The sequence below is a fragment of the Mytilus galloprovincialis genome, chromosome 3, assembly GCF_965363235.1.
Source record: "Mytilus galloprovincialis chromosome 3, xbMytGall1.hap1.1, whole genome shotgun sequence".
Taxonomy (NCBI): domain Eukaryota; kingdom Metazoa; phylum Mollusca; class Bivalvia; order Mytilida; family Mytilidae; genus Mytilus; species Mytilus galloprovincialis.
In genome coordinates this window covers 77,043,193-77,069,545 of record NC_134840.1, presented here as the reverse complement: position 1 = coordinate 77,069,545, position 26,353 = coordinate 77,043,193, and the positions used below count along the sequence as shown (strand labels likewise).

Here is a 26,353-nt window from a genome sequence, read left to right as displayed (position 1 = left end):
AGTACCAATTAAATATTTTTTGGTTTTACACAGCCAGGTTGGAATGAATAAACACCGATCTTCTTGCAAGTGGTAAAACTTATTAATGAACAGTTGTACATTGGAATTTGATGCGACTGTCATACAAGTGTGAGGTTTAGCGCTATAAAACCAGGTTAAATCCACCATTTTCTACATAAGAATATGCCTGTACCAAATCAGGAAAATGACAGTTGTTATCCATTTCATGTGTTTGAGCTTTTGATTTTGTCATTTGATAAGGGACTTTTCGTTTTGAATTTCCCTCCGAGTTCAGTATTTTTTTTATTTTACTTTTGTATAAAAAATGTGTTGAAACCAAAGATATTCAGATGGAACATGGGTGAATCAAAAGTATAGTCGTCCTAAGCAAACTGTGTCACCTATTGACTCCAATACTGAACAATGATTTCAAGATTAAATTTTTAAGTTGATCTGACTAATTGCAAACAAATTTTTAATCCATAGATAAAAGAAGATGTGGAATGAGTGCCAATGAGACAACTCCATATTTGATTGTAATGACACGACTCTGGGAGGAATATAAACACATACACAAACATCCATGGACACTTATGCTCTAAATTTTGTTGTAGTAAACAATAGAAATACTGGCACTTCAATGATTTATTTTTATAAATGCTTCATATATGTATGTTATCTACATAAAATATACTTTTTTTAATGGTAGTTACAATTTAACATCAAATATTTTCAATTTCTTATATTCTCATAATTGAGTTTTTAAAGTGTCAAATATTTTCTCTACAGATTATTGCATACTTGAGTATATAACAACAATATTGCTAAAACATAATATTAACCATGATGTTACTTCATTTTTTCTCTATATCATAGAATTTATTTTTTTACTACAAAGGTTTTTCCTAAAACTTCTTTTAGACAATATTGTAATTTTTTCCTAACATCAGATCTCAGTAAAATATCTTTATTTTATAATATATCTATAATGCAATGCACTAGGAAAAAATAAGGTCAGCTTTACACAACAAAAGGCAATAAGGCTATCATTTAGGTTTAGAGATCTTCCAGAAATAATAATAGGAAGGGGGTTGACAGACAATTATTATTAAACAAATTTAATTGATTATTTTCTTTAATTGTTCAGACTCTCTTTGTTTAAGCCTGTTGTCTTTAGAAAATATTCTTCACCTATAAAATTTTGAAAGAATGCCTGCCCACTTTTACAATTAAAACTGGTTCACCCCATAACTAATTGCTGTAGTAATAAAAATATTTTTTTTTTAAATAAATACTTTTTTAGTATAATCTTTCTATCACTTAAAACAAAAAATGCTATAATAAGTTAGAAATTTAGAACTCAAATTATTTATCAAGTAACCATATATCTAAAATCTAAGTCATACCAACCCATTCATGGAAAGTGGAATAGATTTCATATAAACTACCCTGTTAATATCAAACCATCATACATTTAAAGTACATAACACTGATAAATCTTCTGTAAATCTATAAACATATTTATACCAAGTGCTTATTTATGAAAATTGTAATGTCGAAAAATATTTTTTTCGAAGGTGAAACATTTGTTTTTGTAACTTCTACTCTTAAAAAATCAGTGCTATAATTTTGATTTCAATGAAATAGAAATACATTGAAACTAGTATGTATGATTATGGAATAAAAAGCATTGAAATTTATCGAAAAGCATAATGGAAAAAAATATACAAACATTGAAATTAATAGAAGCATTTCATTTCATATTAGAATGGAATAAAATACATTAAATTAATACAAATCTTCATAAGAGATGGAATAAAAACATTAACATTCATAGAAACTCATCTTTTCATATTAAGAAAATGGAATTAAAATTGAAAATCATAAAAAAACATCATTTCTACAATCATGTCATAAAAAAATAAAATCTATGGAATCTTTCTGAATTATATTTTATAATGGCAGTGAATGGCTGCTATTTACAAACGAGAATAAATATACAATGGCACTAATGGTCAATATACAAATGTAAAATATATAATTATCTAGCTAACAAAATAATATTAAAATATAACAACAATAATAAATTAAAACAGGGTGTTTTTTGTGTCAATACATGTAATTCAAATCTGTCAAATGGTGATAATCAGAAGGATTTGTAATTCAACATTATTTTACAACAATTACACTTGTCATTCTCAAAAATTTCTCAAAACTCAAAATATTAATTTTTGTACTGGCATTTTACAAATGGCAAGATCATGAAGATGTGGAATAAATTTTTTAACTTTCTTTTCAGTCCATTCATGATTGCATATATTACACCAAACACAACTTTTTCTCACTTAAATCTATTACTCTTCCATTTCACCACACTGACATATTTAACAAATCAACACCCAGTTCAATTCCGGAAATGATTCTTTTATTAGATATGCTTTATCCAAAGATATGTCTGAACTAAACTGGATTCTAGTAACAATGAGCAATGCTAGATGTACAAAAAGAGACCAGTTTTGTTTATATGTCTATTCATCTATGTTGGAATGTCTTTTCCTAGTGTTGTAGCCTGAGCATACAATAATATCACAGATATTGCTTAGTTTATTGGGGGTCATGACCCTGTCATAATGCCTTGATTGGTGAACTAGCTGAGAATTGTGGGTACTGGTTCCGCAAATCTAGGTCTTCCTGTAGAACTAATGTCTTTTGTTGTAATGAGTTGACTTGTGACTTCAAGGAGTCAATGGTGTCCTCCAACTCCTGAAAGAGAGAAAAATGAAAATAAAAATCAGCCTGTAAATTTTCTATATGCCTTGATTTATGAATGAGTGTAGCATACACATACAATGTTATAAAACCCTTTGTGGCAAACTTGAAAAATTCTTGATAAAGATAAAATAGCTGAAAATAACATTTAAAAAATGACAAAAAATAAAGAATGAATTTTCTTAAAAGTTTAAGGATAAGCAGACATATTTTGTATACATTTGTGACAACAGGTACATTACAGTTTTCTGAAAGTGTGCAACACACATCTTATAAAGTTTAACAATGAAAATGATGATGAGTGTAAACCCAACCAAACACACAGTGAAAATTTCAACCTGTCCAATTTACTATGTGTATAGTGAAATTACAAATAAACTGATGACTACAGACCATGTAAAGAGCTTTAAAAAATGCCAGTCTAAAAGTTCTTACAAGAATCTGAATGTGAAGTGATTTGACAATATCAACAGCATAATTATTATTGATATTCATGGGAAAAAATATGAGCTTTAATTCCCATTTTTCTTTCTGTGATTTTATTGTTTTCAATAACTAATGACCCTTGGAAACATTTTTTAATGATCAATGCATTTGAATTGGGACACATGGTTGGAACCCCCCCCCAACCCATTTAAAATGGCTGGAACTGCCCCTGTATATGTTCCTTTCCCTTGAGGACCCTTAAAGTTGAGATTGACATAAATGTTTTTGACATCTCTATCTATGATTCTAGTTTTAAAAATATTCAAAATATATATATATAATATCATTAGATACTGGATTTAAAGCATCCATCATCTTCACCAATTTTATATGTGTGGAAATTTCTTATAGTGCATTTGACATCACACCAGAAAATTGTATACCTAAACTAAGTTGTATTTAGCAAATCATAAAAACAAACAAAAACCAAGAATAGATAAAACACAAATCCAGTATCCACCTGAAACAAAGAATTGTGTTTGTATGTTTTTTATTTGAAATTTTGATCACTGCCATTACATATATATATAAAATCAAACCTTATTAGTAATGAAATTGTTATTAACACATTTATTGCAAGGTAAGAAACAAGACAATGTGATTGCAAAAACCATGTGTAATTTATTTTTCAAATAACAATAAACATAACAAATATTATTGACAACAAAGTGATCGAGGTGAAAAAATGATATGAAATGATGATGAGGAAAAAAAATGTTGCACACTTTTTTTTTATAATAAACATGTAATTTCCAAGATATTTTGTTAAATCGTTTTTGTATTTTTTTGTTTAGAAATCTATCATATTAACTAACCTGTCTGACCGATGATGGCATTAATCCTCTCATTTTCTCTTCAAATGCTAACTTCAACTGGGTTACCTAAAGTACAAAACATTTTTATTATCAATTTGCTAGCTTGTGACTGAAACTGAACTCATTGGATTTGTCTGCATCTATTAGAAGACTCTCTTTATCCAACCAATGAAGTCTGAACACAACATACATGGTTATTGTTCTGCAATATCATTAAATAAGTTCTTAGTTTTGAATTATCATATCACACTCATTGCAGGGGTAGAAACTGCAGTATAGAGTTATCTAAAAAAAAAATTGAGCTTGATATATGGTAGACAACTGTCAAATGTTGAAGACTGAATGATGATCGCTATATGTTGTTGTTAGGCTGTTGTCACATTGACATATACAAGCAACCAAACATCTCTTTCAGTCATATTCAAATTTAGATCTTGACATATGATATAGACACCAGTCTAATGTTGATCTCGAGATATTGTTGTTGTTTTTTTGTTAGATTGCTATCACATACAGTACCACATATCTCCTTTTTGTTATATTTAGATTGAAATAATCTCCAATCAATTGTCACAATTACCTTTTCATCATGATCTGCCTCCATCTGTTCTATCCTTCTCTCTAATGTTCTATTTCTGTTGTGTTGAGATTCATTATCTTTCCTCATGCTCTGTAGAAACAAAATTTAAAATTTATTGCAGCACATCTATTTAATTTTATGTGAAACTTTCAGTTTCAAATTTTTTTACTTAGAGATCAACAGGACAAGGTATATTTGTTTAACTAGAGCAAATGTCAATAACAGTCTGAATGTATTATTTATGTATGTCAAATATTTCCTTCAAACCTTTTCTCATCTTATTCTGCAAAAAATACATCTTTTGACTAGTGGTTTGCATGTTCTGAACCCTGTATTTGCAGAGGTTATATTAATTACTAATTGATACTACATGTACTACTGTGACAGCATAGAATATAAATCTTCAGCAACAAATGTCAAACTAATTTTATTGCCCACTTTCATAAAAGAACACAATATTTTACCAATATCAGTGAATTTACAGACTCAATATCTATCTGTTTTACAAGAACTGACATTCTGACAAGTTTGAAAAATCTGGAATTTTAAAATTTAAAAATTAAACAAATTTAAGTTGATAAATATTGTACCCTACTGAACAACTGAACACAACCGTATAATCTATTTTTACATCATAAACATGTTTAATTTATCAAAATAACATTTACATCTAAATTAGTAGTGTAGTTCTTCTTCATATTCCTTCTGTCCTCTTCCTGTTTTGTTGTCGTATCTTTTAATTTCTTATCTCCAGAATCTTTAATCCTGCAAAATTGACAAAATTACAAATATATTCATTAACAGTAAAATATTTAAAGAAATAAACACTTGCTTATATTTTTGTTTCTGTATTTCCTGAATCAGAAAAAAAAATCAGTTTCAAAAAAGGAAAATAAACAGATAATGCTAAAAGAATGATGAACTTATCTTAGTTTAAAGAAGTGGATAAACCGCAAACTGGCAATTATTTTTTAAAGCAATAATTGAAACAGATACATTAAATATTCATGAAAGATCAATTAATACAAATAAAGATAGTTGCATACCTTTTAATTTCATCTCTCAGATGACTTATTGTGTTCTGCAGCTCATTAATTGTCTGAAAATTAAGAAAATAAAGATGTCCTTTAAAATATATATTCATGAATATAGTATGTTGAGGGGGGATAGGACCTTTATCAGGACTCTGGGATCGTGTGTTTTTAAGCTCAGGATTATGTTCAATTGACATTTTCAAAATGTTTGTGAACTATGCCTGACAGGATATAAAATACAAGTAAGTTTTATTCAGATTGTCTTTGATAGATGACTTTCACATTTGTGCATTTTCTGGTAAATTTTCCAATGTTAAAAAGATGATAAGAGATGATTGTTCAATAATGTCACTCACACAAATAGACCATGTATCAACTAGTTTTACACACTCATAAAAATTGACTCCAAATAGGTGTATAAACTTTAGCTGTTGTAAAGACTCTTTTTTGATTGCTTATCTTAAAATATTTTTTTTCACATTTGGCTTCCTAAACTTTCAGCATACTTGAAAGTTATTCAAGAAACTTATGTTATGTGCACTCAAATCAGTATCAACCATTTACAATATGTTCTCACAGCATCTTTTAAAAAAATCATACAATCTATGTTAAAACTCCCTACCTCAGCTGCTCTGTTTCCTCGTTCATTATATTCTCTTTCTATATCCTTCAGTCTATTGTTAGTCTAAAACATAAATATCATAGTTTTAAATTAGGAAGCAGTATTACGATAATTTATAGTTGCTAGTCTGAAAATATATGAAATAATTTTAAAATATACAGGCAAAAATTATAATAAAGAAGCACAAATATTATCTACAAATGCATTTTTTTCAATTATAATTTACTTGAAACACGATCCTTCATAAGTAACACTACCAAGCATATTTACTTTTAATAGGTTATATTCTTTTTTTATATGCCAGTCTAATCTTATAATAGTCATATGGTCCTCTGACAGTGATATGAATAATTTGTTAAATCCTATTTGATTTTGGTATTTGAAATAAAGCAATAATTTTTATCTTATAAATAGATACCAACCTTTTCTAACATTTTCTCTAACTCTGTACTGTGTGATTTCTGTAATTCTAGTCGTTGTTGCTCCATCTCTGATCTCAGCTTAGAAACCTAAATATAAAATATGACTGATTACAAACAGAAAAATGGCTGAATAAATGTTTATATTTCTAACTAATAGAAGTCATGTCTGTTCTTATTCTATATTTATAAAATTTGGCATCTCTTAAACATAAATGAACTTGATATAAAAACAACAATTAAAAAAATAAATTCTTGGCAATTCTAAGGAATCTTAGATACTTGCTACTCACATTTTCAACTTAACTATAGATATTTCAGTGTGCATATATCTATGATATTAGTATTCAAAGATAACATCCGATTCTGTGCTTATAAATACTAACACCATAGATATATGCACAATGACATATCTTTTTTCATCATGTTGAATAATCATTTAAATTTACATTTGACTTACGATTTTAAAATGAAAAGCTAATATTTCAATTATCTGTAAGAAAACATATTCAATAAGTCACAAAACTTTATTAACAGTAAAAGTTTGTAAACAACACACCTCTGCCTCATGGTCTCTTTGCATTTTTTGTTTTTCTTCCTCTCGTAACAATCCCAGTTCTACAAGCTGTTGTTTGCGTAGTTGATTAGCCTGTACAACTTCTTCCCTTAACTCTTGAATCTGTTTCTCCATCATATGAACTTTCTGTTAAAATATATTGTATGTAAAAAGTATGCTTTAAAAATCAATAAAAAAACAAAAAAAACAAACCTTCAAAAGCTACAGGATTTATTTTCTTTTATAGTTGACAATACAAATTCAATGAATTAACTACAATTAACATGTTCTTGTTGTTGAGCACTTAAGTCTTATCAATCAATCATATAATAATCGAACAGATTAAGGAATACAGTTGAACCTCACTCACTCAAAGTCAAAGGGACTTGACTAAAGTTTTCAACTTATACGATGTTCAACTCATCCTAGGTTGAGTGTGCCATCATTTATGTTGAATGCATGAATTACAGGGTGGTAAGATTTAATAAACTTAACCAAAAATATGAATAAGCCATATTTCACTCATCAGATATTAAAATGCATCAATCAAACAGGAATTTTACTGGGACCAAGTAATTTCTTCGACTATCTAAGTTTTCAACATAACCAAGTTAGAAATAACGTAGTTAGACTGTATAACACAGTCAAACCTGAATATAGATAGAGGTCATAAATGGGATCAGAAAACTCATCTTATGGGAGAGATAACCTTTGAACTGCCTTAGTATTACTACAGTGGGAAAAGAAAAAAGTGACCTTGTTAGCAGGTTTCACTCTAGATATAAAGTATCGTTACTTATAATTATAAAATATTTGGTACCTTTGAATCTTTATCTTGTTTCTCTTTAAATCTGCATTCTATGTCATAGACTTCATTCCTATTCTGTTCTTTCATAGTGTCTATTTCCCTGTCATGTTCAGTGAGAACCATTTCCTTCTGTTGATGGAACTCCTTCATGTATTGTGCTTTCTCCTGTTCTAACGACATCTTTAGTTCTACTTCCTTTGGGAAAAATATAATACTGTTTTAGAATAATCATTTTAATATGTAAGTATGCGGTCATGAGAAAATTGGGTGGATTTACATATTTTTGTAAGAATCATAGTCAACTTTTTCACATTGTTGAAGGCTGTAAGGTTGTCTGCGATTGTTTAAAGTTTGGTTGATGTCTCATTGGCAATCATACAACATCTCCTTATTTTCACAGTGTAAAGGATTTTTTTTGCTATGCTGTAAAATGCATTTCTCTAATGGATGCAATCTTCCATTCTGAAAATGCATTTATTCAGTTAACAATCTAGTTTTGAGCTTAGTTCATCACAAATATTAAGCATTAATTTTCTCTGTACCTCTTCTTCATCTAACACTTTAAAATTATATTTAAAAGATCAGAGTTTTTTTATTACTATTGCAAGTATCATATTCATATCATACTGTGGGTTCATTATTATTTGTTGGATACCAATTTTGTGGATTTATTAGGTGCAGGAGAACCCAAATTTCCAACAAATTACAAATGACTATAGGATTGAATGTAGACTTTGGCACAGCCACAAAATCAAATATCGACGAAAATGAAAGTTTTCCTAAATCAAACTCAAAGAAATTGGTATCAACTTAATATTAAAAATCCACAGTATATACTATTATCATGAAGTGAATTGGGATACTGTGGATTCATTAATATTCGTTGGATACCAATGCCATTTTCGTGGATTTCGTGGGTTTAGGGGAACCACTAATATAAATGTTCAACACTATACAAATTTTCTATAGAAAAGTATGCAGACTTTGCCAGAATCAGGAATCAAATGGCCATAAATATGCAAGTTTTCATCAATCCACAAAAATTGATACCCACAAAAAAAAATGAATCCACAGTATTACACTTAGAAGACTTACCCGTCTTTCATGCTGGTCTCGTTCCTCATCCAACTGTTTCTGGAATTCTCTCGCTTGTTTTTCTCTTACTTGTTTTGATTTGTTCAAATCTGCTTCTACCCTTTCCATCTAAATTAAAAGAATATTCAAATGTAAATAAATTTCTAAATTTTTTATACTTATTTATCTTTTTAAAATGTCATATGAAATTCCAGGGTCAATCTATTGCCCGAAAATATTGAGTTGTGATTACAAAGAAGTTAGTTAGAACAGCATGCTTTCCTATCGAAAACAAGATTTAAAAAATGTTGTAAACATTCAGACCAAAGTGGACAATTTCAAAACATATATTAAAAACTACAAGAGTGCACACGCTGAAATGTCTCACATTTTTTGCTTACTGTAGATATTATGTTGGCAGACCTAAATAAAAAGTTTTAAAACAAGTATCAAATATACTATCATGAGCCAAGAAAATGAGGACAAGGTCATATAAAACAAATGAGAAATACATGTGCATGTTAATAGAAACAGACTCCACCAAGAAAACTTAAAATTGACCATTGAACCATGAAAATGAGGTCAAGGTCAGATGATCCATGTCAAAAAAACATGTACAGCTTACAATCCTTGCATACAACAAATATACTTGACCTATTCAAAACCTTAACTTTGACCACTGAACCATGAAAAATAGGTCAAGATCAAAGGACACCTGCCATTTGGACATGTACACCTAACAATCATTCCTGACACCAAATATACTAGATCTATTGGTTTTAGTATCAGAGATATGGACTTGACCACCAATCTTAACTTTGTTCAATGATCCATGATATGAAGTTGGATCAAGTGAAAACTGTCTGACAGGCATGATGACCTTGCAGGTTATACACAAACCAAATATCAAATATTTTTATCCTATTACTCATAATGAGAGGGACATTAACATTACAATTTTTTTTTTTTTTTCAAGTTGTCACTGAACCATGAAAATGAGGTCAAGGACATTGTATATGTGACAGACTGAAACTTGGTAGCATAAGGCCTCTATATACAAAGTATGAAGCATCCAGTTCTTCAACCTTTTAAAATGTTTGTTCATGCTGTTGCCGCCACCCCCAGATCACTAACCCTATGTCAAGCCTTCTGCAAATAGAAAATAGGCAATGGCCATGTGAACATAATGATCATAACATCTGTTGAGAAAAGACACAAACAGAGCTTTGCTCTTTAGCTATGAAAAAAATAGCAACTTCAAGTTCACCTAGAGACTCACAAGAATCTGTGTTGCTCACCTGTATCTACTTGGAAATCATGTAAAATGAGGTTTAAATTGTAATAAATAGTATTAAATACCCTAATTATGATTAAGGCCACCTTTAATTTGGCCCAGTAGTTAAATTAAAAGCAGGTCATCCCATCATAGTCTTACAATAGTAACTAGAGGTTCCTTATCAGTATTTAAATTAAAATTTTCAAGTTGTGACCATTGAAAGTGTTTTTATTTACAATTTTCCCTTAAACTTCTAGTTCTATTTTTGGCCATGGCAGCCATGTTGATTTTTAATCTTTCAAGAACCATATTAAACTCCTGATTGGTAAAATTGAAAATCGTGAATATAAAACTTGACCTCCATCTTGTCATCAATAACAACATATTAAAATCTCATAAGCATTGGTTGAAGGGTTCTTGAGTTAATGCAACGCCATGACTGGAAATGTTATTTTTCAATCTTTCAAGAACCATAACTCCTAAACAGGAATAGTGAAAATCACCATTATTGCACTTGACCTCCATTTTGTCATCAGAAACAACATATTTAAATTTGAAAATCATTGGTTAAAAGGTTCATGAGTAAATGAACATTTTTTTCAATATTTCAAGAAAATAATCCCCGAACAGTAAACATGAAAATCATCATTATCCTACTTTACCCCAATTTTGTCATCAGAGACAACATATTTAATAAATTTGAAATGCTTTGTTTGAATGGTTCATGAGAAAATGCAATGATATGACTGGAAATGTAATTTTTCAATCTTTCCAGAACCATAACTCCAGAACAATAAAAGTCAAAATCGTCATTATTGAACTAGACCTCAATTTTGTTGTCAGTACCAATATAATAAAATTTTAAAAGCTTTGGTTTAACAGTTTATGAGTAAATGCACGGAAAACATTTGGCTGCCACCTGCGCAACAGACTGATCGCCCTATCTACCAAACAATTACCCGCTGTATATCCCCAAATCATTACCAATTCAGATTATGGTCGAGCTTGGTTAAAGGAGTGGTAAGGTCCTAAAACTACCCCCATTTTTTGCATAAATTTCGAATTAGGATTTATTGACTAATATCACAATTAATTATAGCTAATAAAGTGACAAGATAGGAAAGATTTCTGTTGAAATTTAACGTCCCTGCATTTTATTATAATGTAACAAGTTGTACTCATAATGATTTTCCACAAAAAATCAATGAAAATAGGTAAATTTCCATATATTATTGGACAGAAACATAGAGTGCATATTTGGAAATTTAGTTGTAGACGCCTGCACTCTATGTTTCCTGATCCTTAATTTGGTTGAAATCCTGCTGACGTTGCCAAATTTCACCAAATTTTCTTATTGTTACCTTTTTGGGATATAAAAAATCAATGTGTTAGAATTAAATTTGGACAAAAATAGCCTGATTTAACTTTCTCACATGTCTTTAAGTCAACTGAAATTTTTTTCTTTTTTCTTGTAACAATGAACTTTATAATCGAGGCCAAATAAGGCACTTACGGAACTTACTCCTTTGGACCAGTAGTAAGTTCAGAGGGGAAAATTTTTTGGAAAAGATAAAAAAAACAACAGACACCAAAGAATGAGAAAAGCTCATTTGGACTTAAAGGCCAGGTGAGCTAAAAGCAGCTTATTATTGTTTTCTGCATGCATCTGCAGTTTTAAAGAACTCTCTGTCACTACATGTTTGCATGATACCACAATAATTTTACCTTAAAAAACCTTCAAAATGAAAGCCATTTAAAGTATTTAAAATTTTTAATTATTCAAACATTCAGATGTTGACCTTTAATTTATCTACTGGTATATATAAATGTTTTATCCAAGGTGAATGTACTAGTTATTGGACATTTTACTTCCCTGTGGAAATTCCTTTCCTAGAGCACCAGCATTAAGAATATTCAAGTAAGAATTTTGTTTTTGAGATAAGTGGTATCAAATTATGAGACATCAATCCAACAACACAAAAATAAACAAACATCTGCAGGACAACACATTATCATAAATCTCAGGAAAGCAACTGCTAAACTATCTACTAAGTTCAGATGCAGCTCATATATAACAGCCAATGGCCCTTGCAAGTGTAACATTCTAAAATTCATCATTTATTTGTTAAAATTTAACATATTAAATAAGTGTTTCTCTCTTTTGATTAAATTGATTCTTGCATGTGCTGTTGCGTTGAATAACTATTTTTTTTCAAAAACACTCATTTTTTTCTACACTTAATTTCAGAAATAAAGAGAGAATATGGCTTCCTTAGTTGTTGACTATTGTACCCTGTGTAATGATGATGGAAAATCTACAGAAGCTGTCAGGTGGTGTATAGAATGTGAGGTGTTCCTTTGTACAGATTGTGAAAAACATCACAAGAAGTCAAGAATGTCTAAAGCCCATAATACAATGTCTACTAAAGACTACCACAATCTACCCAAATTTATGCAAGAAATAAGTAGTCAGTGCAGAGATCACAAGAAGAAGTACGAACTGTACTGTTCTTTCCATGCCTGTCCCTGCTGTGTCACCTGCATCACAGATAAACATAAAAAATGTCAAGAAATGAAACCACTGTCAGATATCCTAAAGCAAGTCAAATCATCTGCCTCAGTTCAACTTTTTGAAAAAGATTTGAAGGATGTAAAGGAAAACTTAGAAGAGATTATCAAATATCTAAAGCATAGGATTAAAAAAAGTACTATTCAAAAAACAAAAGCTGCTGAACAAATTCAATCTATGAGGAAGTCAATAGATGATTTTTTAAACAAATTAGAACAAGAAATTATTGATGATTTAGATTCAAAGCATTCACAGCTGAAATCTAAGATGAACACTTTACTACAACAACTGAAAATACAAGCCAAGCAGATAAGTCAACTGCAAAGTGAGTTTTCAAAAATGACACAACATGCAACTGAGCTACAAACGTATGTTGGTCTGAGAGAAATAGAGAAAACTACATCAGAAGCATCAAAACACTTAGAAGATTTAAAAAGTGGAGGCCTATTGGATGAATTTAACCTAGAACTTACAATCTCTTCTGAACTTCAATCAATGAAAGATGTCAAATCATTTGGAGATATATATATCAATACAAGCCCATTTAATCTTCAACTTAAGGCAGTAAGAAAAGATCAAGCACAGTACCTAGTTCAGACTATTCCTACAATTGAACAAATTAAGCCTTCTATGTTAAGACAGCTTTATATTCCACAAGATAGAATGACTAATAATGTATGTGCCTGTAGAGTATTACCTGATGGTAAATATCTAGTTCTGAAGAACTACTCTGATAAAAGTAACCTGCAGCTGTTTAGTAATGATGGCAAATTTATGAAAGTAGTGAAATTTAAAGGATGCTCATATGATTCTTGCTTTGTTAAAACTAATACAGCTGCTGTCGCATTAGATAAAAACCAGATAGCATTGGTAGATATAGAAAAAAATAAAATTTTCAAATTAATTAACATTTCTCATCTCGGTTTTTCAGTAGCAAGTGATGGTCAAACATTGGTCATTGGCAGCTATAGTAAAAGTACAATAGTAAATCTAATTGATATGTCTCAAACAATCTTAGTAGGAGTTGTGGCAAATTGTGTTGCATTATTCAAAGGAAATATATATAGTACCATCTATAGGGAAAACAAAGTCTGTTGCTACAAACGTACTGGAGAACCTCTCTGGACATTTATGCACTATGATATTGGCCGTCCAACAGGAATAACATTAGACAAGAATGGTTTTGTTTATGTAGTTTCTATGTCCAAGAGTGTAGTAGTAGTATCACCAGATGGTAAAACCTGTAAGACAATACTATCAGAGGCTGAAGAAATCAAATCTCCATTTGCAATAGATATTGACAGAGAATCAGGAATTATGCTAGTATCTGGTAAAATAAGTGTTCATAATGATGATGGTGATGATAGTTATGATAGTAAATCATATATAACAGCTTTTGTTTATGAAATCTAAAATGTGACATGTGACAAATTAAGTCTATATACATATAATCTTTAGGGTTTACTGCTAGTAACAGTATAAATTTATAAATAAGATGTGGTACGATTGCCAATGAAAAACAAATATCAACCAAAGTTAAAATGAAATGGATGTTAGCAATTATAGGCAACCATAGTCGGCAGCCTTTCAATTTATACACCTCTGAACTATACCCTATAAACCCCCTTTCATAATAACTATATATCTGTTTAGCATTTACACAAACTAAAATATTTTCTTAGTACATCATGTATTCAACCTCACAAATGCAAAAAAAGTCTGACACAGAAATTACAACAAAACAATTTGGAAATTGAAGAAAAAGGGGTCAAATAGATGAGTAAGACATCATAAAGAACAATGTGAAGAGACCCCTCATTCTGATGGAAGTTTTCATACCTAAGTAGAACTTAATTCAAACAAGTGTTCCTGATAACATGATTGACATATTCCAAACGTTTCTTAAAAGATAACAAAGATGAAGCCCTGACCTGCTACATAAATTGTGACATAGATATAAGAAGATATGGTAGCAGTGTCAATGAGACCAATCTCTATCCAAGTCACAATTTTAAAAGTAAACCATAATAGGAAAAAGTACAGTCTTAAACTTGGAGCCTTGGTTCACAATACACAGTAAGTTATTAAGCGCCCCAAAAATGACTAGTGTAAAACAATTCAAACAGGAAAACCAACAGTCTATTCTAAATTAAACCAAGAGTGAACACGCTGAAATGTCTTGTCTTCTTGAGGAATCATTGCTATTACGTTGATAGTCCTAAATATAAAGCTTTATTACAACTGTCACATAAACTTAACATTAACCAAGAAAATTAAACACTGACCAATAAACCATGAAGATGAGGTCAAGGTCAGATGAACCATGTAAGGCAGGCATGTACAGCTAACAATTCTTCCAAACAACAAATCAAGTTGCCCTAGTGTTTATAGTTTTAGAAAAAAAGATCAAAAACACAAAAACTTAACACTGAGCAATGAACCGTGAAAATAAGGTCAAATAAAACCTGTACAACTGAGATATCAATCATAAAATATTTCCAACCACCAAATACAGTTGACAAATTGCTTATAGTAAAAACCAAAACTAAAAAACTTAACTATAATCACTGAACCATGAAAATGTGGTCAAGGTCAGATGACACCTGCCAGTTGCACATGTACACCTTACAGTCCTAACATACACTGAATATAGTAGACCTATTGCTAATAGTATCCCAGATATGGACTTGACTGTCAAAACTTAATCTTGTTGACTGATACATGAAATGAGGTTGAGGTCAAGTGAAAACTGTCTGACAGGCATGAGGACCTTGCAAGGTACACACATATCAAATATAAATATCTTATTACTTATAATAAAACAGAATTTAACATTACAAAAAATCTTCTTTTTTCAAGTAGTCACTGAACCATGAAAATGAGGTCAAGGACATTGGACATTCGACTGATGGAAACTTCGTAACATCAGGGATCTCCATGGATGAAAATTGAACCATGGAGGAACTTTCACTATCATAAACCGTATCTTCACCGTACTGTGTAGCGCGATGTAATGTATTTCTTCCCTCCACTAAGGATAGGTGAACATGCTAATTCATTGCTTATTTGAATTATATTTATTTAAATTTTTCATTATAAATACTATATAGAAGTATATATATTTTCAATAATTGCCGTTTGTAACCCTTCAAAGGCCAAGCCCACATGCCCCCTCCCTTTCCCATAGTCGAGAATAACCAATAGCTATCACGAAGGTCCCCATGTAGTTTTCTTGCTATTTTTTGGTAATTGTTATGGGGGTTAAAAATCATGTGGAGCTCATTTTTCACGGACACTGTCAAATTCAGAAGTCATGAACGCATAAAATTTACCAGTATGGCTGGTTTGCAGTAGCCAGTAACGACAAAACAAGTTGTACTGGTTATTTAAAAGGTTTGGAAAGCAAACGTTGTCAAATGAAAAGGTTTTTAATGACTTTATCTAGCAAATCGATGCTATGCAACATGCATCTTTCGAGTCTGAACAGAAACCGGAAGCGCCGATGTATCAATTTCATTGTAAAATACGAAATGAATTCGGAATTACGATACGATATTTCTTTACAGGAAATATTAAAAGTTTTTACTTTTTAACTTTTAAAGTAATTCCATATTATCGTTACAATACAGCAGTACTCAAGTTATTTGCGATGAAATAATAAGTACTGTTCTACGTCTTATTTTGTACTTCTTAAAAAGGGGGATGCTAATTGCGTAAGTCAAAGTAAAAGCACGTGTTCGACTTGTTAAACTTTGTAACTGGATTATTAATTACTTTATTTAATCTGAATTATTATAAGCATTTGCGGAAACTAAGTTAAATAATTCGACAAATGAAATCGTTTATCTTTAGATAATATTCTCCTGTCTGGTTTGTTGATCTACCTGTACAAGCTCAGGTACAGGTACAAGTGATTAGCGATCTTAAATTAATCCGGTTATCCCTCAGGCGTTAGAACTGTATTGGATTATACTATAAAAAAGCCTGAGGGTTATGCAATTACATGCATTTAAATAAAATTGCTAATAAAATGGCGTCAGGCTATAAAAAAGATCACAGTTTTGAACGATGGCGCAAGACAATTGAACGATGGCGCGAGTCATTTGACGATGGCGCGAGTCATTTGACGATGGCGCGAGTCATTTGACGATGGCGCAAGACATTTGAACGATGGCGGGGTGCCATCATTAAACAGGCCATGGAGATCCCTGAACATGAGGCATCTATAAACAAAGTATGAAGTGTCCAGGTCTTCCACCTTCTAAAATCTAAAGCTTTTTAGAAGTGAGCTAAAGCCATGGTAGCCGCTGTCGTATGATCCCTATGTTGAGCTATTTTGTGACAATAATAAAATGAAATTGAAACCATATTTTGATGTTGTTCAGAACTATGTATTATAAATGATGTTTGATATATTTAATCAGCAAGATAAAAAAAAATCTTAGATGGTCTTTCCTCACTTTATCATCTCTGGGGAAAAAATGTTAGATTATTGTACAGTTCTAAGAAATCTGAAATATTTTCTTATTTGATAAACAGTTTATATCCTGTATTAATTTGCAAACATGATTTTTTTTATTCACAAATGATGTCATCACAAACTGATGTCAGAATAAAAATGGATAATTTCATAACAGAAAGACAAACTCTAATATTAAACTATTACAAGTTTGTGCATCTGTAAGGAAAATCTTAAGCAATATCCAAACCTGAGTGTAGCTGTTTGATAAATGTTTGCTTTTCATCAAAAATAATTTAAGGTCGTACCTAACACTACAGGGAGATAACTTTGTAAAATTCAGCTAAATGTTTTAATCAGAATGTATCGTTAAGGAAATATAAAGCTTCTCAATGATCAAAATTACTGTTTCTCAAACTGCTATATAACCAATGAAATTATTCTGATAAAGTGATTGGTTAAATTTTTTCGAAATTTTTATATTTATGTCAAAGGGTCAAAGTAAACATCAAAACTTTATGAAAATTAAACGAGCCAAATAAATATTAGTCATGGTGTTGGGTACAACCCTAATGGAGCTTTGTTTATAGATAAAAGTTAAATTTGTCAACTGGTAAAACATACCTGCTGTTTCATTTCATCATACATTCTCGTCTGATTTTTTTCTACTTGACCTTTGAAATCAGTCAGAGATTTTTCAGATTGAGCCGTCTGCTGTTTGTTCTGTTCTTGGAGGGATTTTATTTCATCCTCTTTTTCCCTAAAAAAAATTACAAATATATAAGCCACTTATCAAGGCATAAGTTTTTGAAAGAAAGAAAACTATTGAAAACTCCACTTCCTGTGTGATTTTCTTTTTATAAATGTTGGAGATAGCGTCTTGGCAACTATGATAATTATATGCGTAACCAAATAAATTTACATAAAAGAACAGAATGTGCCTACCTTATTGATTGTTCTAATTTGTGAACCTGTTTCTGATGACTCTGTTCACTATGTTCCATTTCTAGTTTCATAGTTCTAACCTGTAATAAAGGGAGACAAGTCAGTTCTAACCTGTAATGTACTGAAGGGAGACAACTTGCAATCTTTGACTGTGAACAGGGGCGTAGCTGAGTTGAAATAAAGTGCAAGCATATATCGCCGAGCGGAGCGAGTCGAAAAAATTTTGAGCAGAGCGAAGCGAGGCGAAAATTTTTTTTTGGACCATTTTATGATGAAAATGATAAATATCTTATCTGTTTCTTACTATACCATATTTCAAGAAACGATAGTAACATCCTAGTGGGTTTCGTAATTTGGAAACCCGGGAACAGATAAGACACAAAATGACAAGCAAAAACTTTCAACATTGAAAACTAACTACAGATGAAAAACACGGACCCTGAAAAAATGTGGCGACCTCCGGTGCTCCGAAGGTAAGCAGGTCCTGCTTCTTGCAAGACACCTGTGGTGTTTCTCACGAGGGTCATTTTAAAATCAAATGAGAGGTTTCTACGACAATGGTCGAAGGTCATTTGTAACACCGATACCCTAGGTGAATCAATAGTCTTTTGGACGAAATGACAATGGGAATACGAAATCGAACGGCTACTTTTAAGTCTTGACTTATAAGTAAGGGAAATAAATCTAAGATGTTTTCAAGGTGATTTTATTGAGCCTGTATAATTAAATGTTAATACTGCATGTAAGACTTAAACTAAAGTATAGACTAGTTAATATCCAAAGTCCATATATCTATTTTGTAAAACGTTTTGGCTTTCGTTATCCGCTGTCTTCTTGCTAAAATAAAAATCTAGCTTCTTCATTTTTATTTTTATTTCTACCAGCGTTAAACTTTGTGTCGTGATTGTAGTTGCAAGTACAGACACCGCCAGACACGATAATCCAGAACGACTAAAGACTATCGGAAATTCAATTTCAGGATTTTTAAAAAAAAAATTTGTGAAAAACATGTGCAAGCAAATGATTTTTAGCGTAAAGGCAGCTACACGCCTGGTGAACTGTGTAATAAAGGGAGATAAGTTGTAAACTTTGACTGTGAACTGTGTAATAAAGGGAGATAAGTTGTAAACTTTGACTGTGAACTGTGTAATAAAGGGAGACAAGTCGTAAACTTTAGCTGTGACTTGTGTAATAAAGGGAGACAAACTTTTAAGCTTTAACTGAGAACTGTGTAATAAAGGGAGACAATTTGTAAGCTTTGACTCTGAACTATGTAAGATAATTTTATGCATGATGCATAAGAAAGAATAGACCAAATACCTTTGCTCTTTTAGAAATGGAGTAATGATTTTTAATTAATTTTTTTGAAAATACTTCCCTACACTCCAAACGTTACTTTAAATAGAATTCTTACCTGTTTATCATGTAAGTTTTCTAGATGTATCTTTCCTTGTTGCTGTACTTGTTCCATTTCCTAATAGAAAAAACATTAAAAAATTCCGTAATACAATTCAACCATTAAAATAGCATAACTGTAATGAGTATAATGTATCAACATAACAATACAAAAACATCAAATTTTGGAAAAATCAATTCAAAACTAGTTTATACTTTCAAAATAATAACTTTATATATATGTATTAAAATGATGATATTGTTATAGATAAAAACTGAAATAAGAACTTTTTATTTCTTTACAATTTTATATCATATACAAATGTAAATAATCAACATTTTTTGACACCAGAGAGCAAAATGTTACAAAAATCATGTGATGACCATTTAATTGTCACTAAATTTTATCATATAAATAAGCTGTTAGCATTTAATCATAAAATTGAAGAAAAACTAGAGGCTCTAAAGAGCCTGTGTCGCTCACCTTGGTCTCTGTGAATATTAAACATAGCAAAAGATGGATTCATGACAAAATTGTGTTATGGTGATGGTGATGTGTTTGTAGATCTTACTTTACTAAACATTCTTGCTGCTTACAATTATCTCTATCTATAATAAACTTGGCCCAGTAGTTTCAGTGGAAAATGTTAGTGAAAATTTACAAATTTTATGAAAATTGTTAAAAATTGACTATAAAGGGCAATAACTCCCAGTGATTTTCCTGGTGTTTAGGGGAAGGGTCCTGGGGCCCATGCAATTGGGAAAAAAATTATGGTTTGGGAAAAATATGATTGGTCTTTATGACGGCGGTACGCCGTGTGCGCCTCGCTAGGGGGGTTTGGGGGCATGCCCCCCCCCCCCCCCCCCAAGAAAAGAAAATTTTGAAAATTAGGTGCAAAATCCTGCATTCTGAGAAGGATTAACTGCATGAATTGCCTACAAAATAAGCTATCTTTTTAAGGAAAAGGATTAAAAATAAAAGTTGAATGTGTCTGAGGACACATTTGCATGCACTCAAGCTTTGTAACTTTACTCTTGAAAGGTAAAATTCAACCTATCCCTTCTGATTCTATTTATAATGATGAGAATCTATAGAAATTCTAAAAAGACACATTTGAAATCTGAAGCATTTATTTTTTAGTTTTATTTAAAATTCCAAGTTTTCCTTCATGTTTATTTTTAAACATGTCAACTAGTTGTTCCAGTTCTGTATCTGAGAGTCGGTCTTTTCCTTCTTTCACTTGTTTCATCAGAAGGAAGTAGAAACGACTTTTTGAATCCAAAAGCTTCCAGCTTCCGGCATTTACTACCGTCCGCCGCCTTTAGCTTCTTTGTGTAATATTTGGAATTATGAGACATGATCTACGTTCATTTTGTTTACATTATGTCTCATTTTTTTGCTTTGTCATTGAATTATTCATTCGGATGTTTCAAGCGCAAACGTGACCAGAATATCGTAGATTGCAATGCAATCCAAAAAAGATTGCAAACCAATCATCGTCTTAAGTGAACGATAATGATAACTCCCGAAATACCCCGAACGCTCAGAGATTTGTCAACAAAATAATACACGATACGGAGATACGACAATAACAAAATCTCGCGACGATGTCCATATACGATTGGGAATTTTAGAGCTGAAAATTGGGAAAAAAAGAGCATATTTCTCTTTGGGAATGGGGCCGAAATTCGGCCCCAAAATGAGGGTTGGAAAATCACTGACTCCTAAAGGGGTCAACTGACCATTTCGGTCATGTTGACTTATTTGTAAATCTAACTTTGCTGAACATTATTGCTGTTTACAGTTATCTCTATCTATAATAATATTCAAGATAATAACCAAAAACAGCAAAATTTCCTCAAAATTACCAATTCAGGGGCAGCAACCCAACAACAGGTTGACCGATTCATCTGAAAATTTCAGGGCAGATAGATCTTGACCTGATAAACATTTTTACCTCATATCAGATTTCCTCTAAATGCTTTGGTTTTTGAGTTATAAGCCAAAAACTGCATTTTACCCCAATGTTATATTTTTAGCCGTGGCGGCCATCTTGGTTGGTTGACCGGGTCACGCCACACATTTTTTAAACTAGATACCACAAAGATGATTGTGGCCAAGTTTAGATTAATTTGGCCCAGTAGTTTCAGAGGAGAAGATTTTTGTAAAAGCTAACGACGCCGGACGACGACGACGCCGACGCCGGACGCCAAGTGATGAGAAAAACTCACTTGGCCCTTTGGGCCAGGTGAGCTAAAAATGACCCAAAATTCTACCTTTTTTCTAAAACATTGGAATTTTAAATTGATGAACTGTGTTCAAACTTCAAACTGGAATGTAATCAATATATATAAATCTTTGTTTTTCGAACAAAACTAGAAAAAAAATACATTTTAAGAACACATATTCAGTAAAAGTCATGAAATCCTATACATTGAAAATGTCAGTACATAGATCATCTCAATACATACCCTTATCTGCCTTTGTCTCTGCTCTTCTGCGTCTTTCAGTGACCGTTTAAGTTGGTCCACTGACTGTTCTAAATCTGATATAGTATCTGTTGCCTATAAATATCAAACAGGAGGAGAGCATGTTAATGTAATATGAACACTAATCCTTCTTTGTACTAGAATGACACCATGCGCCAGATTTTTTTCATCAGTACTAATATTCAGGAATTGAGCAAAAAATGTTCTTTTGGTTTATACTTGATTTCATGGTTTGGCAAGTGTGTATACCAGCCTATAGAAAATGTATTCTGTGTTAAACATTTAAAGGAGTAGGTCCAGTAAGACCCCTTTTTGGCCCCAAAATATAGCAGTTTTACAAAATTGTTAAAACGTAAACTTTTAGTTATTTATTGGACAGTAGAATGCTTCTGCTACATAAATATGGGCTGTTTTTGTCAATACAATTCACATATTTGGGTACTAGCAACATTAAGTCATGCTAAATTACTGAAATCTTCACAATTCTAGCATTTTAGTTAAATTTTAGACTTTTTTTGTGTAAAACGAAAGTAATCACATTCATGTTCATCCTTAATATTAAAATGCAAGTTGTATTTTATGATAATACATAACATATATAAAAGTTGAGGATGAACACAGATGCGGCCACTTTCATTTTTGACAAAAACCATGTGAAAAGTGACATTTTTTGGCATATTTGGTAGATTTTTCATATTTGAGCTTGAATCGGATTGTTTTAAATGACTTAATCAGTTAAAATCTTTCACATAAACTAATTGATTCAAATGAAATAGACACTTAAGTATTTAAAAATAGGTCAAAATCTTTCGTGAGATGAACCTGAAATTTGAGGCCAAAATAAAATCAACCAAAATTAGTACACTATGAATGATAATGAATCAACAATATTATCTATACCAACCTTAGCGGAAGAGAGATTATGTTCTTGTTTCATAAACTCAAGACTAGCATCAGTTTTATTCTTTATGGTTCTCATCTCTTGGTTGTGAGCTTCGATCATTCTTTGATGTTCTCTGTCTAAATTTTTATGACTAGAAAAAAATAGTGTATTATTGTAAGTCTGTTCTTTAAATGTGAACCATAAATTAACCTTAATTGGTAGCAAGATTACTTTATTTTTTTTATGATCATACCTTTTTGTATTTCGATGAGAAAGTGTATATGTAAAAAAAAGTGTAAATAAAGTTTATTGCTATTTTCCATGGCTTTGTCAATTATATGGCTGCCTTCCCAATCTCTGTTCAAAAAAATTGTTTGATAAATTTTTTGGCCAGGGAAATATTAATTTCTGTTCATATGTAATCAGTTATGCCATCAGATTCACAACTTTGTCAAGTTGCATATTTAAACAAGGCAATGTACAAAATATTGTTAAAATTGTCACTTTCAATTTTGAACCCTCCCCTCAATGAGTGAGAACAGTGTAGCTGTCTTGAAATTTGCATACATACAAAAAAAAACTTAACTGTAGTACTTTGCACTGACATGGAAGCCAGAGTGAAAAAGGAAAGTTGGACGTCCCAAAAAAACCTGAAGACGGACTGTAAAGACAGAACAAACATCACTTGGATGGAACAGCTGGGCTTCAGCAAGAACAATAGCTTAAGACTCTGTGAGATGGAAAAAATGTACCAGCATGAAGAGGATAGGTGATGTAAGGTAGTACTTTGTTATACAAATGATTGAAACCACTAACTTTACAGTTAAATGGAGACTTTATTTTCAGTTTAATGTTGTGTTGCTGAACTTTTTTTTTAGAGTACAAATGTAGTATGGAATATTTTTGAAGTACAGTACCTTTCCCTAAGCTCACTGTAATCTGATGAGAGTCTGTCTAGTTTACTCTCCACATCAATCTTTTCTCTCTCTAGATTTGCCTTGGCTTTAGTAGTTTGTTCTGAATCAGATAGTAGTTGGTGGAGTCTACTTTCTAGTTCTTTAATTATTGATGTCTGAAAAATAGGAAATTTAAGTCGAAATTAAACATATAGCATAAGCATTGTCAAAAATAACAGTATATTAGCATGTGTAGTTATTTACAAACTTAGCTATTACTTCTTGATTATAACCTTGAAGAAAAAATATTTAAAACAAAATAAACAGTTTTTCAGTTAAGGGGCTTGCGGGTATAAATCAAATTTTTTTTCTAATATAGGATTTCGCTACATTTTTTTATAAATGAACATTATCATATACTTAAATGAAATAAAAAAAATGGGGTCACCATTCATTTAAGCTCACAATCTGCCTCCGAAAGAAGCATACATTTTTTGTTAATGTCCTATTTTTCTGTTGAACTAATCTATAGGAGAAATAGAGATAATATTGAAATAAAAAAAGAACTAAATTACAGAAATCGCTTCAATTTTACAATCATTTAGTTTATGTACAGCTCATTTGAAAACAATAATAAAAAATATAGGTCACGGATGAGTTAAAAAAGATATTTCAGTTTTACTGCCAAAATATGGCATTTTTGCAGCAAAGGGAGATAATTTGGAGCTTTTTCAATGATATAACTATTTTAAAAGGCATCTGGGGCCAAACCGTATGGTTTTTTTTGGGTAATTTTTGTACCATATCATAAAGTAATAACTAATTATGTAATAAATAAAATTTGTATTGAAAAAACAAATATTTGATTTTTTGCTGAAATGTTTGTACCCGCAAGCCTCATTAAGTATAAAGATTCAAAATGTACAATTTCAAAATTTTCTAAAAATTTAGGCCATATTAAAACCAATTTTCTAGAGAATAGTAAATTTTATTTTAACTTCACTGAAAATGGTTTTAGAAAATGAGTAAAATAGTAAATCAAAGATAAGTCACTGAATCAAGCGGTTTCATCTGTCACAGCAATTGATTTTCAAAACTAACAGTTATTTAAATTATTCAAATCAAATTGACCACTTCCCAAAAACCTGGACAGTACAGTAAAAACTTAGGTTAAAAAATGTAAAAAGTTCTATTCTTTAGGTGTATTATCAATATTCAACTTACTGTTGAATGAGTTTGTTGACTGTATTCTTTCTCCATTTTTTGTAGCCTTGCATTGGTGTCATCTAAAATCTCTTGGATATTCTTTGTATGTTGTTTCTGCATATCAAACTTTTCTTGTTCAAATTCAGTTTGTAAATCAGTTAACTGTAAGTAAAATGAAACCATTAATTTGAAATTTCCTGCAAAAGGTAAAACTTCCATTTCTTTCAGAAATATAATTATGTTTGAATAACATATGCAATCAGTTCTAAGTTTATTTTCAAATTCAATGACATGTCCTTGTTTTATTTCAGTTTAAATTGCCAAAGTCCATGGTCATTTCTAAATATTTACCTTGCAATATAATTTTCAAAACTCAAATTAGATAACTCTCTTTCCTGGCTTTTCATAAACTAGTATTGTGATTTTCGATTGCATTAAAAACTAGAGGCTCTTCAGAGCCTGTGTCGCTCACCTTGGTCTATGTGCCTATTAAACAAAGGACACAGATGGATTCATGACAAAATTGTGTTTTGGTGATGGTGATGTGTTTGAAGTTCTTACTTTACTGAACATTCTTGCTATTTACAATTATCTCTATCTGTAATGAACTTTGCCCAGTAGTAACAGAGGAAATTATTTTGTAAAAATTTACAAAAATTGACTATAAAGGGCAACTACTCCTTAAGGGGTCAACCGACCATTTGGGTCATGTTGACTTATTTGTAGATCTTACTTTGCTGAACGTTATTGCTGTTAACAGTTTATCTCCATCTATAATAGTATTCAAGATAATAACTAAAAACAGCAAAATTTCTTTAAAAATTACCAATTGGGGGGCAGCAACCCAACAACCGGTTGTCCAATTCATCTGAAAATTTTGGGGCAGATAGATATTGACTTGATAAACAATTTACCCCTGTCAGATTTGCTCTAAATACTTTGGTTTTAGAGTCATAAGCCAATATCTACATTTTACCCCTGTTATATTTTTAGCCATGGCAGCCATCTTGGTTGGTTGGCTGAGTCACCGCTCACATTTTTTAAACTTGATACCCCAATGATGATTGTGGC

At 31.1% G+C, this 26,353-nt stretch overlaps 1 protein-coding gene across 6 annotated transcripts in view; it reads right to left on the bottom strand.

Annotated features, from left to right (window-relative positions):
- Positions 1 to 630: 630 nt before the first annotated feature.
- The window catches only part of LOC143069000 (centrosomal protein of 112 kDa-like), a 44,888-nt gene continuing 19,165 nt past the window's right edge, over positions 631 to 26,353 (bottom strand). For all 6 annotated transcript variants that reach the window (XM_076243423.1, XM_076243427.1, XM_076243428.1 and 3 more), the window contains 17 exons: positions 25,301 to 25,444; positions 24,098 to 24,252; positions 23,202 to 23,331; positions 22,280 to 22,372; positions 19,827 to 19,886; positions 18,413 to 18,492; positions 18,092 to 18,227; positions 9,185 to 9,292; positions 8,102 to 8,284; positions 7,285 to 7,428; positions 6,729 to 6,815; positions 6,307 to 6,369; positions 5,697 to 5,749; positions 5,319 to 5,415; positions 4,651 to 4,740; positions 4,071 to 4,136; positions 631 to 2,763 (listed from right to left, as the gene is read on the bottom strand). In XM_076243423.1, coding sequence (XP_076099538.1) covers positions 2,626 to 2,763; positions 4,071 to 4,136; positions 4,651 to 4,740; positions 5,319 to 5,415; positions 5,697 to 5,749; positions 6,307 to 6,369; positions 6,729 to 6,815; positions 7,285 to 7,428; positions 8,102 to 8,284; positions 9,185 to 9,292; positions 18,092 to 18,227; positions 18,413 to 18,492; positions 19,827 to 19,886; positions 22,280 to 22,372; positions 23,202 to 23,331; positions 24,098 to 24,252; positions 25,301 to 25,444 — 1,827 coding nt within the window. In that variant the 3' untranslated portion in view covers positions 631 to 2,625. The remainder of the gene's footprint in view (positions 2,764 to 4,070; positions 4,137 to 4,650; positions 4,741 to 5,318; positions 5,416 to 5,696; positions 5,750 to 6,306; positions 6,370 to 6,728; positions 6,816 to 7,284; positions 7,429 to 8,101; positions 8,285 to 9,184; positions 9,293 to 18,091; positions 18,228 to 18,412; positions 18,493 to 19,826; positions 19,887 to 22,279; positions 22,373 to 23,201; positions 23,332 to 24,097; positions 24,253 to 25,300; positions 25,445 to 26,353) is intronic.